The 20012-nt window shown below is 37.9% G+C and overlaps 1 protein-coding gene across 4 annotated transcripts in view; it reads right to left on the bottom strand.

Moving 5' to 3' along the window:
• LOC127842616 (fatty acyl-CoA reductase 1-like) overlaps window positions 1–19727 on the bottom strand; it is a 51569-nt gene extending 31842 nt beyond the window's left edge. The window contains exons 1-2 of one of the 4 annotated variants that reach the window (XM_052372208.1): window positions 10806–10895; window positions 10487–10547 (exon numbers count right to left, since the gene is read on the bottom strand). In XM_052372208.1, the coding sequence (XP_052228168.1) occupies window positions 10487–10547; window positions 10806–10816 (72 nt within the window). In that variant the 5' untranslated portion in view covers window positions 10817–10895. The other 3 variants (XM_052372213.1, XM_052372209.1, XM_052372206.1) reach the window with 3 other exon arrangements.
• Window positions 19728–20012: the final 285 nt, after the last annotated feature.

Below are 20012 nucleotides of genomic sequence, written 5' to 3'. Positions count from 1 at the left end.
TCTTTTTGGCATTTTTGGGGATGGTTATTGGGAATTCTGTAATTTTTCTTTAACTACGCAAATGCCCCTTCACTGATACATTATAAAGTAGAAAAAAAGTTGCTGACCCACTACATTGTTTGTTAACCCAATCTTACAACAAGACCCTGTTGCAACCTAAACCACTTTTGACAGTTGGAAAAATGGGGCTCTTAAGGAAATTACATCCTTCATATTTTCTGCATCGACTTATCATTCCATCTTCTTCATGATTCATTTCCAGAACAAGAGTCACCCTGACATATGTGTCTTGTTCTGACAAAACTGGGCATAATGCATGTGCGTAAAGTGCCGTCCCTGATTAGCCTGTGCAGTCCGCACAGGCTAATCAGGGACAACACTTTCCACTTAAACTTGATTATCGGTAAGTAGGGACTGCCTTCAAACTAAAAATACCATAAAAGCGGAAAGTGTCGTCCCTGATTAGCCTTTGCGGACTGCACAGGCTAATCTGGGACAACACTTTACGCACATGAATTAAGCCCAGTTTTCTCAGAACAAGACACATATTATTAAAGCCAGTCAGAGATGATAAAAAGTTTGTACTTTAGAATTGTAGAATACAGAAGAATTGTTGTTAGGCTCGTAAGTAAGGATTGGGATCCTTTTTAGCCTACATCTTCATTATCTAATCCTGACTGGACTTCTTTAGTACTAAAGTTTTTAATACACTTATAACATAAAAAAGATCGAGTGATATTTGGAACATCCAATACCTCGATTGAGATATAACACTAGTTAAAACATGTACTGAGCATGATTATCCCACACTTGGTCGAGTCTGTTTTTGAAAATATTTAATGCCTTAGCAGACACTACTTTGTAATGTAAATTAGTCCATACAGATATGATTCTTTGAGATAAACTTTTCAGTCTAAAATTTATCTCACAATTGGGATTAGCAAGTTTAAAACAGTGTGCTCTTGTTTTAGATATGTTGACGGAGAAAAAACATGCACATGATATATCATCTAGGTGATGAATGATTTTTTAACACTGATATCTCCGCTCCTACTTCTATGGGAAAGGCGGGGTAGTTTTAACATCTTAAATCGATCATTGTAGTTTATATTTTGAAGGCCTTGGACTAATTTATAACCACCACTGAACATCCTCTATACTTTCAATTTCTTTCCTTAGGAAAGGATACTAAACTGTGTTCCCATATTCAAGGTGTGGACTCACAAGTGTTGTATAATTTGACATAGGAATCCTTATCCAGAAATGCACAAGACCAAGGATACTGTTGAATTTTTTAACTTTACTGTAGACATGCTTATTAAATTTGAGATTGTCCTGGAAGTTGATAGAGATGTTACACTCCTCATTAACTGTATTCAATTTGTCTGCATTCATGTTATATTCAACTTTGTCATTTGACCTTCCAAAGTACACCACCATGTTTTTTTCCATATTCAATTTCATTTCTCATGTTTTTGCCAAGTTACTAATGGTATCAAGGTCATCTTGTAAGATTTTACAATTATCAGTGGTATTATAGATCTTTGTGTAGTCTTTGTGTAAAAAAAATTAACGTAGCTTTTAAAAAGACCTGGTAATTGTTGACATATTAAATGAACAATATCAGTCCGAGAAGACTACATGTACCTTGAGGAACTCCAGGTTTAACATCTCACCAGTTAGATGATTGACCTCTGATAAATACAAATTGTTATCTGCCACTAAGGAATTCATTAATCCACACTAAGATTGGTCCTTTCATACCATATGCCGATATTTTGGTTAATTTATAACCTTTGGTGACTTACTTTGTCGAAGCCTAAGCCAGGTTTTAATAAATCATGAATTCATATTATCAATAAAATATAACCAGTCTTTTAACTCATCAAAAAGTTTTAATACACAGAAACCTCTGGTGTGAACTCCAAATTTTTGATAAGATAATGAATGATTTCTGTCTAAATGTTCAATGTTATGTGATCAAATTTTATCTCAACTCCTACAAACGTGACATAATCTGATTTGCTTCGAGTGGTCATGTGCACGGTATGTATTTTCCATACACCCCCAGTAATTTCAATACACTGATCAACGTAAAAAAAGGTGTCTGTTCGATAAACTGCCAGATAAGTCTTGTAATTACACACTGAAATTATCATGGTATTCTATTTATCCTATGACATTAAAAAAAACACCTTTAAATTAGTGAAACAAGAGATGTGTTCGTCAGAAACACAATGCCCCCTATTGCGCCGCTTTGAAAATATTTTTTTATATTTTTTTTTACCTTTGACCTTGAAGGATGACCTTGACCTTGAAATTCCACCACATAAATGTGCAGCTTTATGAGAACGCCGCTTTGATTTTTTTTTTACCTTTGACCTTGAAGGATGACCTAGAAGGATGACCTTGACCTTGAACTTCCACCACTCAAAATGTGCAGCTTCATGATAACGCCGCTTTGAATTTAATTTTTTTTTTTTACCTTTGACCGTGAAGGATGACCTTGACCTTGAAGGATTACCTTGACCTTGAACTTCCACCACTCAAAATGTGCAGCTTCATGAGAACGCCGCTTTGAACTTTTTATTTTTGACGTTTGATCTTGAAGGATGACCTTGACCATGAACTTCTACCACTCAAAATGTGCAGCTTTATGAGAACGCCGCTTTGATTTTTTAAAAATATTTTGACCTTTGACCTTGAAGGATGACCTTGACCTTGAACTTCCACCACTCAAAATGTGCAGCTTCATTAGATACACATGCATGCCAAATATCAAGTTGCTATCTTCAATATTAAAAAGTTATGGCCAATGTTAAAGTTTTCGGACGGACAGACACCATATATTTGACATTTGACCTTGAAGGATGACGTTGACACTCACCTTTCACCACTCAAATTGTTCAGCTCCATGAGATACATATGCATGCCAAATATCAAGTTGCTATCTTCAATATTGAACAAGTTATGGCCAATGTTTAAGTTTTCGGACGGACTGACGCCATAAATTTGACATTTGACCTTGAAGGATGACCTTGATCTTTCACCACTCAAAATGTGCAGCTCCATGAGATACACATGCATGCCAAATATCAAGTTGCTATCTTTAATAGTGAAAAAGTTATGGCCAATGTTAAAGTTTTTTCCGGAAGGACGGACGGACGTACTGATGGACAGTTCAACTGCTACATGCCTCCCTACCAGGGGCATAAAAAATAGTCCTAAACAGATCAAATTAACTGAATCTAACTTTGGGTGGTAATATCAAAAAAAAACTTATTTCAGTTACAAAATGTTTACCCATACTTCAGGAATGATGCAGCATTTATCCTTGCCAATATAAACAACTCTTCTATTAACACTCTTTTAACTAAATGACATGTAATTTATAACAGCCAAACCTCTTCTGGCTCTTGTTCTGCTCACCAAAGATGTTGCATGGATTAAAATCACCCTTTTTTATTTGTGTATTGATTAGTTTTCTTCCATCACAATCCTCCTTTTTCATTTTAAAACAGTTGTTTTAAGCAGGAAATTCTTGGTGGATGGACATTCTTTGATCAACTAACAAAGTAACAATCTTTTCATCAAAGAAATTACCGGTACCATTCTACTTCAATTTCTATTGAAAACAGAAAAGTAAAAGAACAATGCACTGTAGTAACAAGATTTAATATTTTTTAAGTCACTGACAAGGTTCTCAATCTGTCAATTGCTCAACATAAACACTGAATTAAAAACATGGTGTTATTGGAGTACATTCAACGTTATTAAAGAAATCTACCATGAAAACTCACTGGTTTCTTTTGAGACCTTTATTCCAACATTTTTATTCATATTTTTTTTATACACTTTATACACTATATATATTTATATACATTATACACATGCTGCATTGACAAAGAATATTTTGCATGTTGTCTTCACAAAAAAAGCTGACACCATGCTCAATGTTTAAAACGCACTTAGTGACCCCGTGACCTAGTTTTTGACCCATGTTCGAACTTGACCTACACATCATCTAGATACAACTTCTGACCAATAGTGGTGAAGATCATACATGCAAAAAAACTACTTGAATTAGAGAGCAGACACCATGCTGAATGTGTAAAACGTACCAAGTGACCCGGTGACCTAGTTTTTGATCTGGCATGGCCCATGTTCAGATAAAACTTCTGACCAAGTTTGGTGAAGATCGGATGAAAACTACTTGAATAAGAGAGTGGACACCATGCTGAATGTAAAACAAGAGCACCGCCTTGCGGGTGCAGACCGCTCATCTATTTTCTTTTTAAAGGTGAAAGGACTCTCATTTTCAATCACAAAGGAGGGAGGGGTGGAGTGAAGAGGGGTGTATAGTGTGGGGGTGTGGACATTTATTACATTATCTTCCAAAAATGCGAAAAAATAAGAAGAAAAAAAAAAATCGGGGAGTGGGGGAAGGGGGGATTCTTGGGTGCCATGGTTGGACGGTATTTCAAACATAAAATAATAAAAATAATTATTTGTGTTTTTTAACCGTTTCAAAAAAAAAAAATTGGGGGGCGGGGTGGGGTGGGGGGGGGGTATAGTGTGAGGGTGTGGTGGTAATTTGTTAGATGATCTTAAAAAAAAAAAAAAAAAAAATTAGGGAGGGGGGATTCGGGTGGGGGGAGGGAAGGTGGGGGGGGGAGGGGGGAGGATTGGGTGCGATGGTTGGACGGTATTTCAAACATAAAATAATAAAAATAATTTTTTGTGTTTTTTAACCGTTAAAAAAAAAAAATTGGGGGTGGGGTGGGGTATAGTGTTAGGGCTGTGGTGGTCATTTGTGAGATGATCGTTAAAAAAAATAAAAAAAAAATAGGGGGGTGGGGGGGGGGGGGGGGAGGGCACGGGGGATGGTTTGGGTGGAGTCTATTGTGGTATGTCAGGTAAGAGTAGTTTTGTCAAAGTATCAATCAAATCTAATCATAAATAAAGAAGTTATGGCAATTTTAGCAAAATTTAATAATTTGACCTTAAGAGTCAAGGTCATTCAAAGGTCAAGGTAAAATTCAACTTGCCAGGTACAGTAACCTCATGATAGCATGAAAGTATTTGAAGTTTGAAAGCAATAGCCTTGATACTTAAGAAGTAAAGTGGATCGAAACACAAAATTTAACCATATATTCAAAGTTAATAAGTCAAAAAAGGGCCATAATTCCGTAAAAATGACAACCAGAGTTATGCAACTTGTCCTTTTACTGTACCCTTATGATAGTTTGCGAGTGTTCCAAGTATGAAAGCAATATCTATGATACTTTAGGGGTAAAGTGGACCAAAACACAAAACTTAACCAATTTTCTAAGTATAAAGGGCCCATAATTCCGTCCAAATGCCAGTCAGAGTTACATAACTTTGCCTGCACAGTCCCCTTATGGTAGTTAATAAGTGTTGCAAGTATGAAAGCAATAGCTTTGATACTTAAGGAATAAAGTGGACCTAAACTCAAAACTTTACCAAAATTTTCAATTTTTTAAGTATAACAAGAGTGCCAAACTGTCACAAGATACGCCCGTTCGAGGGTTTTGGACACCATGCTCAATGCTTGAAAGTGTCCTCAAGACCTAGTTATTGACCCGGCATGACCCATATTTGAACTTGACCTAGATATCACTTAGATGTAACATCTGACTAAATTTGGTGAAGATCAGATGAAAACTACTTCAATTAAAGAGCGGACAACATGCTTAATGCTTGAAATGCACTATGTGACCTCGTTTTTGACCCGGCATGACCCATGTTCAAACTTGACCTACATATCATCTAGACACAACTTCTGACCAAATTAGGTGAAGATCAGATGAAAACTACTTCAATTAGAGAGCGGACACCATGCTAAATGCTTGAAATGCACTAAGTAACCTCGTGACCTAGTTTTTGACCCGGCATGACCCATATTTGAACTTGACCTACATATCATCTAGACACAACTTCTGACCAAATTTGGTGAAGATCGGATGAATACAATTTGAATTAGAGTCCGGACAAAGTGGCGCCGTTGAAAATGCACTAATTGACCCTATGACCTAGTTTTTGACCCGGCATGACCCATATTCGAACTTGGCCTATATATCAACTAGATGCAACTGCTGACCAAGTTTGGTGAAGATCGGATGAATACAATTTGAAATAGAGTCCGGACAAAGTGGCCCCTTTGAAAATGCACTTATTGACCCTATGACCTAGTTTTTGACCCGGCATGACCCATATTCGAACTTGGCCTAGATATCAACTAGATGCAACTGCTGACCAAGTTTGGTGAAGATCGGATGAATACAATTTGAAATAGAGTCCGGACAAAGTGGCCCCTTTGAAAATGCACTTATTGACCCTATGACCTAGTTTTTGACCCGGCATGACCCATATTCGAACTTGGCCTAGATATCAACTAGATGCAACTGCTGACCAAGTTTGGTGAAGATCGGATGAATACAATTTGAAATAGAGTCCGGACAAAGTGGCCCCTTTGAAAATGCACTTATTGACCCTATGACCTAGTTTTTGACCCGGCATGACCCATATTCGAACTTGGCCTAGATATCAACTAGATGCAACTGCTGACCAAGTTTGGTGAAGATCGGATGAATACAATTTGAAATAGAGTCCGGACAAAGTGGCCCCTTTGAAAATGCACTTATTGACCCTATGACCTAGTTTTTGACCCGGCATGACCCATATTCGAACTTGGCCTAGATATCAACTAGATGCAACTGCTGACCAAGTTTGGTGAAGATCGGATGAATACAATTTGAATTAGAGTCCGGACAAAGTGATGCCTTCCGCCCGCCGCCCGCCGCCCGCCGCCCGCCCGCCGCCCGCCAAGGGGTTTCACATAATACGTCCCGTATTTTATACGGGCGTATAAAAAGGGCACATAATTCTGTCAATTCCAGAGTTATCTAACTTTGCCTGCCCAGTCCCCTCATGATAGTAAGTAAGTGTATCACGTTTGAATGCAATAGCATTGATACTTTCTGAGAAAAGTGGACCTAAACGCAAAACTTAACCAAAATTTTCAATTTTCTAAGTATAAAAAGGGCACATAATTCTGTCAAAATGCACGCCAGAGTTGTCTGACTTTGCCTGCCCAGTCCCCTCATGATAGTAAGTAAGTGTACCAAGTTTGAATGCAATAGCATTGATACTTTCTGAGAAAAATGGACCTAAACGCAAAACTTAACCGGGCGCCGACACCAACGCCAACGCCAAGGTGATAATAGCTCATAATTTTTTTTCAAAAAATAGATGAACTAAATACGCACTAAGTGACCCTGTGACCATGTTTTTGGCCCATGTTCAAATTTGGCGTAGAGATCATCTACATGTAGATAAAACTCCTTACCAAGTTTGGTGAAGATATTTGATGAAAACTTCTTGAATTAGAGAGCGGACAACATGCTGAATGTTTAAAACGCACTAAGTGACACAATGACCTAGTTTTTGACCTGGCATGACCCATATTCAAACTCAGGGTTTTTTTCCCACTTTTTGGGACGATAGCCCATGGCTTTGGAATTGGGAATTTTATCGGCATTTTCATGAAATTGGGAAAATAAATTCATTAGCCCTTTTTATTCCAAACAAAAAAGTCCACTGATTAGGGAAATACTAAATTTGATATAACTCTTTATAATCAATCAAATAAAAAGATCAAAATCATATAATACTTTGTTAGATGTAATTGAACTATAATTGAGATAAAAAAAAAACGCATTAGACACTTCTTTCTAAAAAAAAAAAAAAAAATTTTTTTTTTTTTTTTTTTTTGGAAATTGGGAATTTTTTGCCACATTTTGGGAAAAAAGTATACTTTTTGGGATTGGGAACATAGCCGAACTTCGGCTATAAAATCAGGCAAAAAAAACCCCTGAAACTTGACCTAGACATCATCTATATACAACTTCTGACCATGTTTGGTGATGATCGGATGAAAACTACTTGAATTCGAGAGCAGACACCATGTTCAATGTTAAAAACGCACTAAGTGACCCCGTCGCCTAGTTTTTGACCTGCCATGACCCAAATTTGAACTTGACCTAGACATCATCTACATACAATATCTGACCAATTTTGGTGAAGACTGGATGAAAACAACTTGAATAAGAGTGCCAAACTGTCACAAGATACGCCCATTTGAAGGTTTTGGACACCATGCTTAATGTTTGAAATGCTCTAAGTGAGCAAGTTTTTGACCCGGCATGACCCATATTTGAACTTGACCTATATGCCATTTAGACACAACTTCTGACCAAATTTGGTGAAGATCAGATGAAAACTACTTAAATTAGAGAGTGGACACCATGCTAAATCCTTGAAATGCACTTAGTGACCCCATGACCTAGTTTTTGACCCTTCATGACCCATATTCAAACATGGCCTAGATATTGTCTAGATACATCTTCTGACCAAGTTTGGTGAAGATCGGATGAAAACTATTTGAATAAGAGAGCGGACACTGTTGTGGACGCCGCCATCCGCCCGCCCGCTCAGGGTGAAACTATAATATGTCCCGTTTTTTCAAAACGGGCTTATAATTAGAGAGTGGACACTTAATACAGACTGACAGAAAGACTGACAGACGAGCTCACACCTATATACCCCCCTTAACTTCGTTTGTGGGGGTATAATAAAATTATTATTGTTTTCTAACACTATTTGGTATGTTATATTCAAATATTCACAATCAAATATAATATGCTAATGGTTTTGTGCATTATATATACTCAGTGTTCTGCAGACAAATTTCAGAAGCCAGTTAAATTTTCTGCCGATAAAGCAATTAAACGGGTGTATTTGCACCATTTTAATATATATTTTGGGGAAAGTAGCCTGCATCTAGATTGAATGTAACTGGTGAAATCACTGGCTACTGGTGCTTCTGGAGAACACTGCATACTTATTGGTATTTATTTCATAAACACTTGACAGCTTTGCATTTTTCAGTTAATATTTTTCTGGATTAAATTTAAGGTCACAAAGAGAATGATGGCAGTCTTATTTTTCTTTACTTTCGCAAATATCCAGCAAAAGCGAATCTTAAATTGACACAAGATATCAGCCCTGTGTATTATTCCAGATGGCGTCCTGTAGTATATTGTTATTTGGCTGTTGAAATGTGTCTTATCAGTGGATATATCTCAAATTGATTATGGCAGGCCAGTCACAGTGTGGTATCAGATAGGGCTTACACAAGGGCGCAGAACCCTTTCACACCAAAGTCCCACTCTGCCCCCTTTTATCTACACATGCCCTTTAAATTTTGATTTTGTCACATTTTAATAATGGAAGTTGTATTTGAAGTTTCAATAAATCCATTCACAATGCTATCAAGTATCTGTTCTGTATTGATGAACCGTACAACGTAGTCATATTCAACGCGATCGTACTGTAGAAATACAATCAATGGAATCAAAATAAATTGTGTTTCTGGCATGAGCATTTAAAAAGAAAATTATATTTAACCATCCCTATTCCCTACACGATTGGAATCAGCAAGAGATTCCTCGCTGTTCAATTCAGAAGAATCTGACTGACGATCACTAAATTTTATAAAATTGTAACATGTACAGTTCAACACAAAGTTCTCCATAATAACTATCTTATTCCATTTTTATTATGTTTTCTTACAAAATTTGCTAGAAATATCACATCCAAAGCCCTATTATGCTGGTTCAAACTTGCGGGAAAATTAACACGGTTCAAACTACATCACTACCAGTTTGAATGACAATGGTGAGTACATCGAAATGTGTGAACATTCAAGACTTTCATATTCGTTCTAGCTAATAACACCGTCATTGAATCGAAGGGAGGTGCAAACACGTTTTTATATGCACTTATTTGATTTAGTCACTTTAATTTATGCAAATTTTTAGGTCCAACATATTATATGGCTGATTTTTCACTGAATCTGATGCTAAAGTACATGTTGGTGTAGAAAAGTTGCAGTGGTGTAGTGGATGAGGTGTCTGTCTAGTGATCGGGAGTTCGTGTATTCGATTCCTACTCGGGGAGCGTTCTCATTATCTCCTCCATAGACACCAAGTACTGGTTCTTCCCATGAAATGGACTCGATAGTGTCCATATCTGCCAGTAATACCTGCGGGATTTCGGCAGTATTGAAAGATAGATAGAAAATTCGCTTAATAAACTTATTTTAGTAGAAATCTTCCTTAAGGTTGCAATTGCAGAACTAATAAAACACCATATCTAAATTAATTGAATGCTTAAAGATAAGTACATAATAAGAATAACAAGCATCTTTTAAACACCTAAAAATATATAAAAGATTTCAGCGATATCCGAAAAATGAATATATCCGAATTCATTTCAAAATGAATATATGCAGATAATCGCGCCATTCAAAACTATCATTACATAAAATTAACAACAATATTCGCAGACTACGACGAGAGGCATAAAATATCTTTTTGTCATTTTATAAAGACAAAATAAAGACCTTTGTAATAATGCTTTTATCCGGTGTCAAAACCTGGGCCGTCCTAGTGGCTAATGGCAGGCTAAAGGAACGGGTTAATGTTAGATGCAGATGTACACAGACTGTGCTCAAGTGGATTTCCCAGTGTGTACCGCGTCATCAGCTATTGAGAATTTTCAGTTGTTGGAAGGCGTGTTCTCCGGAATAGATGTAGATTCCGACTAAACTATCAATTGGATGATGTTTATTAAATGGACTATGTTCATGTGCATCCGTACAATCGGCGCATGTTCTATGATAATTTGCGATTAAAAATTAATGAAGCCCTAAAAATCTGCACCCAGTTGACATCCAAATAGGGCTATGCTGCTCGGCCCAGGCACAGCCATAATTAACAACTATCCTCGTGGGCGATCGACATGCCTGCCAGTGTAAACAGCCCGGTCCTTAGCATATAAAAACTTACTAGTACAGCTGCTATACCAATGATTCCTGCATTTTTGAGTGGAAGCATGAAACTTGGCACAATTATTCTCTGATCAGCAGCCACCCAGGAAGGCTGTGGTCAACGATTTTCAAAATGGCCGCCATTCCAACTTTAATCCAAAATATCACCATAACTAGTCGTTTAAAGTGCATTGTATGTGTTGAAGACTTATAGTAAATTATATACTGTCTATCCAGCAATGACCTTGAGATGACCTTGAGGTTAATTGTCAAGGTCAAATATCTCCTTTCACTTTTTATGATGGGTTGAACATGTAAATATTTACATTTTTTTCTTTATTTGCCCATGTTTTGTTAGGAAAAAGTATGCATTACCGTTAATATGATTCTGTTTGATCGCGTTAACATACACATAATTGATGCACTGCTATATGGGGGATTATACAGGGCATTGTCAAAAATAACAAGGTCAAGTTGTAAAGTATGCCAGCCTAACTGATGTTAGTTATAAAACATGATTTCATCCAATTGGCATTATCATTTTGGTGGATGTGCGATGAAAAAAGGCATGTTATTCCGGGAAGCAACGGCCTTCACAGAAACAGAGAGCTGTACACTTAAGGCTGGCCTTGCTACACTTGCACAGTCCCCTGCAAGCTTTCTTACATCCACAGTGAATAAGCTCATAGCACATATCTTGGGCTTGTCCTAGGGTAGTCCACCTTGGCTTCCACGTACCCGTGCCTGGTTTCTCCCATCCCCAGAGCGACGGGCTTGGTAGTGTTTGATTTGCCTGAAGAGCTTTCCCCCAAACATGGCCTCCTTGGTACACCGCTCGCAGTAAGTGTTGAGTGAGAGCTGATTGTGTTGGTGGAATACTCTCCAGTGCCTTTGATCTTCTTGAGAAAAGATGTCTCCGAGCTTCGTTAACTGCCATCAGATCACTTGTCCTGTCGTACATCAGTATGACAAATCTCTCACAGAGATTGAGATTATTGCCGGTCAGTTCTATGGGTGCGTCAGATAGTTACAGGAACATATTGGTTATATCTGGGTATACGTTCCATGTGTCCCAAGCTGATTTCTTACCCCGACCACAAAAGAAAGAGGTAACATCGCATCCTGTCAATGCATGAAAAATAGACATTAACCTACATTTCATTGGACCTTGTGAGTTGGCAATCTCATGTACTGCTATGTAACGTTGGTGTTTGCCAACACCAAACAACATCCATATTTCAGAGTCTGGAATTCTGTTGAAATTAGATAAAATAATGACTGTGATCATAATGCTCCTGTGACCTGATAGGGCCGCATCATACAGGTGAAGTACCATCCTTGTATCAGCCTCCTCATGAGTGCATGGCTCAATGATTGTATTTGCTATCCTTGGAGGGGCACATTAAACCTGTTCACCTGAAGCGCAATAGATTTCTTTTCCATCTTCCGAAAGAGACAATGACTGCTGAGCGAGAAACTGAAAAAGTTCCGTTTTGTTCTCGTCAACTCGAAGAAACGACCGCAAATTGTTGGGTACATGGTTTGAAGAGGTGACACGTCGTCTTGAGCCATGTCCTCTTCTTTCTCTGGTGGCTGATTTAAGACTATCTGCAATGTTTCGGTCCCAGATTAAATCCAATCTTTTTACATGGATAAGGTTTTCTGAGAGATGTGACAAAAACACATTGTCAGCATAGTCCTGAAATGTTTTTGAACCTCTAGGTTGTAACATTTGAACCAACATCGCCCCGTCTAGAATGGTAACCGTAACTCTTGGGGTTGTTTCTAAACGGCGTGAATGTGATTCTAGTACACTAAGAAGATCAGCTTTTGTTCCTGATCTCATTTCCCCATTTTTGGCCAAAGCAGGTGGATATGGTTGGTTTTCATACTTGAAAAACTCATCCAGGTTTTCTTCCCGAGACTGACATGCAATATACAGCCTGGAAAAAAGGGCACAGTTATCTTTTAATATTGCAAGTTGGGGTTTTGTCTTGTTTGACACCTTTGTAAATTGGAACAATGCCAATTTGTTTCTCTTGATGGGCTCGCTTATAGGAACAGATCTTTTGATGAATCGTCCATCTTGAAACCTATAGTACTGCTCCTTACCGAGTTGCAGAGCTTGCTTAACAGAATCCACTACAACTTTATCCATGATATCTTTTGTATCAATAGTAAGAAGGTTCCCACTGTCCTCTGTAAAAGGGTTACCCATGTCTGTGATTATTGATACGAGACCAGCAACTTCTTTTTTGAACTTTGCCTGAACAGCAGGAGTCTGTTCATGGTGTTTCTGAAATACATTTTCCGTAATTTGATGACCTTCATATTCCTCAATCATTCTTGCATTTCCGGACCAGCCACCATCCATCGTGTCAGAGCGGATGGATTGTCGGTCAGACCAACAGCCCCACCATCACCTTTAACTACAGCATTACATTGTTCATGTGCCTTATCAAGGGCCATAGCTGAAAACGGGCGAGTAGTCTTATAGGCTACGAAACCCCCAGATAAAAACTCCTGATACACTGCTGGCAGAGTGACTGACAAAAAGCTCATGTCCCTAATATGAACAGACAACCATCTGGCATAGTGGGTGTGGTCTAAGCTAAATACCCATGGAATCAGTTGTATCAGAGACTCAATATATTTGGTAAAGTTTCCACTTCGTATCGAGTTAATTAAGCTGAATACACATAGCTCAAGTTCAAGTACATGTGACCAATACAGAAACTGTGGTTGCTCAGATTTCATTTTGGTACACCAATCTAAAAAATCCAGTACAGCTTCATCTTCTGGTGTCACCTGTTTGTAGTGATCATATGCTTGATTTCTTAAGATGAACAAAGCAGCCGCTGTGACCTGATGAGCATGCCTTGACCTTGTCAGATGTGTGACCTTGATAAATGAGTCCGCCACCCCACTAGTTGCAATTTCTGCCGTGCATATGGCTGTAGTCCACCCGCAACACTCTAACCAATTCCCCAGGGTCTTGAATGCTGCCATTTCAATATGGAGTCCACCCGACATTACAACAAATTTATCTTCACCGTGGGTATCAGGGAAGTTCCACTGAATTGATTTTGCTATAGCAAATAATGGTTGATCCATGGTGATAACGGGAACTTGACCCGGGTTCAGCAGTTGTATGGTGTCGCTGCTAACATTCATAGAATGCTTTATCAATGCGATGGAATGTGCACAATCAAGAAAGAGAGGCATGAAGGTGACAGTTGTTTTCATATTATTAAATGGCATTTGTTTGGAAGCATGATATGCACCCCATGATATATAGTCCTCTATGTCCAGCTCAGGTTTGTCCAACAAATGTTTTAGGTTATTCAGCCATTCATACTCCTTCACTATCAAAGGATCTATTTCAGGAACTTCAGAACGTACAGCTGGACCAACTATGGGAGGAACAATTTGCTCCTTCTGTGCAATAATAGTAGGTGGAACGTTGGTGTATCTATCTGGCAAAGCTGTAATCTTCTTTCCAGCAATCAGTCTTTCATCAATTACAGGGTTAAATCTTGGTGCACCTTCAAACCCCAATTTTGGGTGCTGCATAATAGAAATGCTTGTTCCATGAAATGAATCCATAGAAGTTGTACTGCTAGGATTATGGTCAATGTTATCCACCGCTGCTGTAGTAAATAAATGGTTAGAGAGCTTTGGTGGGCACACAATCCCATCTTCCTCATACTTGGCGCATACACTGTTTGCAACACCTGTGGAAATAGACAGCAAACGGTCATACGATATGCATAAGCCATTATCGTACAATGTGTCTATCAGAGTCCGCTTTCTCGTCTCACCATGAACTTTAAGAGCAAGATAGATTGGAAGTGGGGTCTCTCGATCCTTACTATGACGACGAAAAGCATCAGTCCCACTAGATTTTAGGCTATTGAAAACAATAAGCTGTGATATGGCAATAGAGACACATGACTGTGTATGTTCACCTTCAGATTGGTCTTTAATTTTGGGACCATCAAGAATCATACTGATCAAAGCTGCTAGTGTTTGAGGAACCGATTTGATTTGGCAGTCTTCTGAAAAATTGCAAGTGAATTTCTGCGTTTGCTGAAACACATCACGCCGCACTATTTTGGCAACTTTGCTTAGGAGCAGAGCCTCCGAGTCAAAATCTTGTTCTGATACCTGTTTCAGGACTGATCCAACGTCTTTATGGAATTCATGTATAACTCTACCCTTTTCAGTGTATTCTCTCAGACTAGGCAAAGCCGACAATAGACGATTTTTAAGCCTGATAGTGTGCACCTCAGTTACACCTTTTAGCCCTAGTTCATTCAGCCGGATGCAGTACATCTTGTTAAGAAAAGACATACGAAAGACTGGTATTTTAAGGCCTTCACTGTTTTCTATACAATGTTCCATGTACGATACAAGATCTGCAAATGCCACACCATGCATTGAGCTTTCTTTCGAACCTTGCGCTGTTTCCTTTGCAGCTAATTGTTCGCGTCTGTAAAGTGCAGAAAGACATTTTTTGTGGTATTGGGCTTCAATAGCAACCATGTCACCAACTGAAAGTTTAGCTAAAAGTTGTGTATCTTGAAACTCTATAGCATAGTTTCTCACTTTGAAGTCAAGTTCAAAGGTAGAGGCTCTATGGATGCCATCAAGTCCTGCTGGCTCATTACAGAAAATGCAATCGCTCACAGTTGATTTCAGAAGACTCGCCCTTCTGTACTTTGAAGATATAAATTCGGTTGAATCTTCAATCTTCCTTTTACGAAGTCTTTCTAATTTCTCATTACTTATTTTATCTCTACAAGACTTATGCCATGATGAACGATTTTTCAGCATAGTGTTTCCTAATCCAGTCCCATCATCTAATAGCTGAATGTCTATATTAAATGGCAAACAATTAAAATCATTGAAGTGCTTTAGGTTTTCAGACACATAACTATACCCAGCCCCGATGTCTTTTCTCAATGAGTTGGCGGGGCATTGAAGAGGCTGGTTGTTATGTTCTTGACATAAAATACACAATTTCCAGTTAAAATATTGATGTGAAGCACTGGCTTCCATACGATCGTGTTCATTCTTTGAGTTGCTTGCCATTCTAAAAGTAAGTCTTTTTCGATCTGTCCCTACTTTACATATAACATTAGTTTAATATTTTTAATATTACAATAACCCTTGGAAATTTGTAGTGAACCTTTCAACATAGGTTGAATAATTCGTTCGTATAAAGCAATTCAGAATTGCTACTTTTCAATGAGTGCACACTATATATAGTATATTCCGCTAATATTGATCTTCATTTACGTCAGATGTACGTCATAGTCATATCCTCTCTTGCTGATAAATATTTTGGGATGGTGTGTGTGCTTTTAAATACATAAGAACATGATATAATTTTTTAGGGAAAATAAAAAATGTAGGAAAATGACAGTCTCATTTGGTGTGCACAATGTTGCTTTTTTCATGATGTTTCCTAATGCTGGTACTATTATTTCAATGTATACCCATTTGAAAGACCAAAAAGGAGTGGGGATAATGGTCCACACATAGTTAATTCCTATCTGGTTTGGTTTAATTGCCAAATAAGGTCAATTTTGATTTCAGGTTTTATACAACCGCCATTTTGGCGGCCATTTTTAAAATGGCCGCCACAAGCGCCACAGATACATGCCGACCTGGATCCATATCCAAAATTGTTCAGGATAGATTGGAGCATAAGTGTGCCAATTTTCATGCTTCCACTCAAAATTGCAGGATTCGATGAAAAATTTGACCGAGGCAGCTGCACTATACTGCATGACCTAACATTCATCTATTGCAGATTTTTCCCAAACAATGCTTATTTTGTTACACTATATACCGTTTAATAGATTGATATAACGATAGTCAACCGTTATATACAAATGCACCACATATTTGCGACACGTATATCTAAAACATACGGAATCCGGATAGTATCATCTATAATCTCGCACTTTTTTCATCAAGGGCGACACTAGACACACGAAGCGATACACGATATATTCGCTTATTTTATCTAACAATCAACAATAGGCATGACTGCAATACTCTACAAGAAGATCTAGATAAACTAATGAAATGGGAACATCTTTGGGACATGGAGTTCAACCCAAGTAAATGCCAAGTTTTAAACATAACCAGAAATAAATCAAAATTCTATTTTAATTACAGACTCCATGGACAAATATTAGAAACTGTTAACAATGCAAAATACTAAGTTGTGGACATCTCAAAAGACCTTTCCTGGAACACCCATATAAACAGAATTACAAATAACGCTAATAAATCTCTTTATCTACGCAGGAACATACAGACAAGAAATTCCAACATTCACCAGCTGGCATACAAGACAATAGTTAGACCACAGTTTGAATATGCTTCTTCCGTATGGAGTCCTCACACATTACAAAATATACAAAAAAATGAAAATGTACAGCGTCGAGCAGTCCGCTGGGTCAAAGATCATTATTCTCCATATGACAGTGTCACCTCCATGCAACAGAAACTTGGTTGGCAGACCCTACAAGACAGACGAAATGACACGAAATTAATAATCTTTTTCAAAAATTGTTCAAGGTTTAGTGGCCATGCCCCTACCATCGTATATCGAGCGACCCACCAGATTCACTCGTCACATGCACCCCCTCTCTTTCAGACAGATCCATACCACTGCAAATTATTATAAGTTTTCATTTTTCCCAAGTGCTACTGTGATGTGGAACAACCTCCCTGCCACTACAGTGTTACATCCTGATCTTGAAGGGTTTAAGCGGTCCCTTCTTTCCCCTAAGAATCGGATCCGGATCAAAGACTATAAACGAAATTAAAAGATAATGATGTGTTATCAAGACATTACTTATATACATTCTCCGCATTGATTACAAATTTATACAGAGCAATTTGATTTGTGTTTGGTTGTCCGCGTTAAACTACAATACAGATGTAAAAATAGCTTGTGTTTCGTTTATGGGCTATCGATATTTTAATTATTGACAGCTTTGACAAGTTTTACGATTCATGTGCCAAATCAGTGTTACTTGTACCAATTGGAAACGTAACAGGTACAGAGAAATAAGCAATCATGACGATTAGTTCAATCCAAACGTAGGGTGTTAATTTTGTTCACTTATATTTTTGCGCGATTTTCAGGAAATCCCCGGAAAGGACGTTTTTCGAATGACTGACTATGACGCAATAAAACATTGCTTTGTTTCCTATTGCATTCAATCTAATTTAAACTCATTCGTCCATTGGTTGTTACAATTAAATCTGAACTGTGCCCTATGAAACCGCTGTCCCATAGTGCACTGTTAATTTTACACTACAGAAAGTTATTTTCCTTACAGTGATCAAATATTTACGATTCAAAACTCTTGAAACTTTATTGAAAATTGACCAAATAGTTTGCTAACACACTTTTTAACCAATAATCTTCGCATCTTCTCTTATTTGCGTCGATAAAGGTAAGGTTATTAGTTTGGCGATGAAAATAAATTAATAAGACTAATTGGCGATTGGCTTCACTGTTTCAAACACTCGTTTACGGTTATTCGGTTTCGCTAATCCGCTAATCTTATTAATCATACACTAATGGGGGCCAATTACTGATCACCTGATAACAAAAGACTACTATATTGACATGTGACAAACAGGCCCCACCTCCTGCAAGTGACTCTCAAGTGTCCTCCCTCTTTCCCTACTACAATTTATCGCAACCGCGATATATTTCGGACAAACAAATCGGATATTGTCTGAAGCATTTTAATTATTTTTTCAAAGTCAGGAATTGGCGAATTTAAGTGCTGCCGAAAACGTCATTTTTATAAAAATGACGACATTATGTATACAGTACGTGTCGTGTCTCGCGTTCAAAGGGCGACGCTAGACACACGAAGCGATACACGATATTCTGCGCGACAGTCGCGGCGATTATTATTATTCAAATATCGCCCATATTATCCGAATCTCGTGTATCGCGGTCTAATTTCAAGCCGCGACACTAGACACACAAAGCGATACTCGATATTTTGCGCGACAGTCGCGGCGACGCACGATATTTGTACTGTTCAAATATCGCAGTAATAATATCGCATGTCGACTGTCGCGTTTTCAAAAAATCAGGGGAGACAAAAAGCGGACATTTTTACGTCATCAAGCATGTTCATCATGTCGTATATATATCTTTTGATATTATATTAGTTTATAAAATGTTTATGTCTGATCAGCAATTAAAATGTATGTGATTATTATAGCAAGCTATTCGCTTCTTATACTTCAATCTGGCAATAAATAAATATTAAATATTACATACATATTTTATATAACCGTATATTTGATGATAGGAATATCGCTTAATGAAATAACGATTTTGAACACTAGCAAGTATCATGAATATAACACCGAGTTCCAAAGTTTGAGTTATTAGTTGTTTGATTATACGGCTCAACGTGCATTACGTGCTTTTTGTTTAAATCATATTATGCATGCACAAAGTAACAGTGTGAACTTTATCTGAATATAGTTATATAATAGTCATTTATATTATATCTGGAACCCTGTTAAGCAATGTGAAACAAACGTTTTGCGCCCTTCAAAAGCGTTTTGTAAGCCAATATAAATATTATAAAATTGTTGTTTGCATTGCATGCAGTTTTATTTATGCCGATTATTTATTTGATAAAGCATTAAAAAAGGTATTTAAAAGTTGAAAAAATACCTGCAACAAAAAATCCGTCTAATTAATGTAGCAATAGACTGGACATTAATGTTGCTCGTCAATAATCTGAATAACCTATAATGTCGCCCTTTGAACGTGAGACACGACACACGAAGCGATACACGATATTTTTATCGACAGTCGCGGCGACGCACGATATTGTGTGCGACATACGCGGCGACGCACGATATTGTGTGCGACAGTTGCGGCGACGCGCAATAGTTTGCTTGACAGTCGCGGCGACGCACGATATATTTTACACGATAAATCGCCTTTTGGGCTACCTACACAAGGGCGATATATCGTGTTAAATATATCGTGCGTCGCCGCGACTGTCGCGCAAAATATCGTGCGTCGCCGTGACTG

Source organism: Dreissena polymorpha, chromosome 1, assembly GCF_020536995.1.
Source record: "Dreissena polymorpha isolate Duluth1 chromosome 1, UMN_Dpol_1.0, whole genome shotgun sequence".
NCBI classification, from domain to species: domain Eukaryota; kingdom Metazoa; phylum Mollusca; class Bivalvia; order Myida; family Dreissenidae; genus Dreissena; species Dreissena polymorpha.
This window is presented reverse-complemented; position numbering and strand designations above follow the sequence as displayed.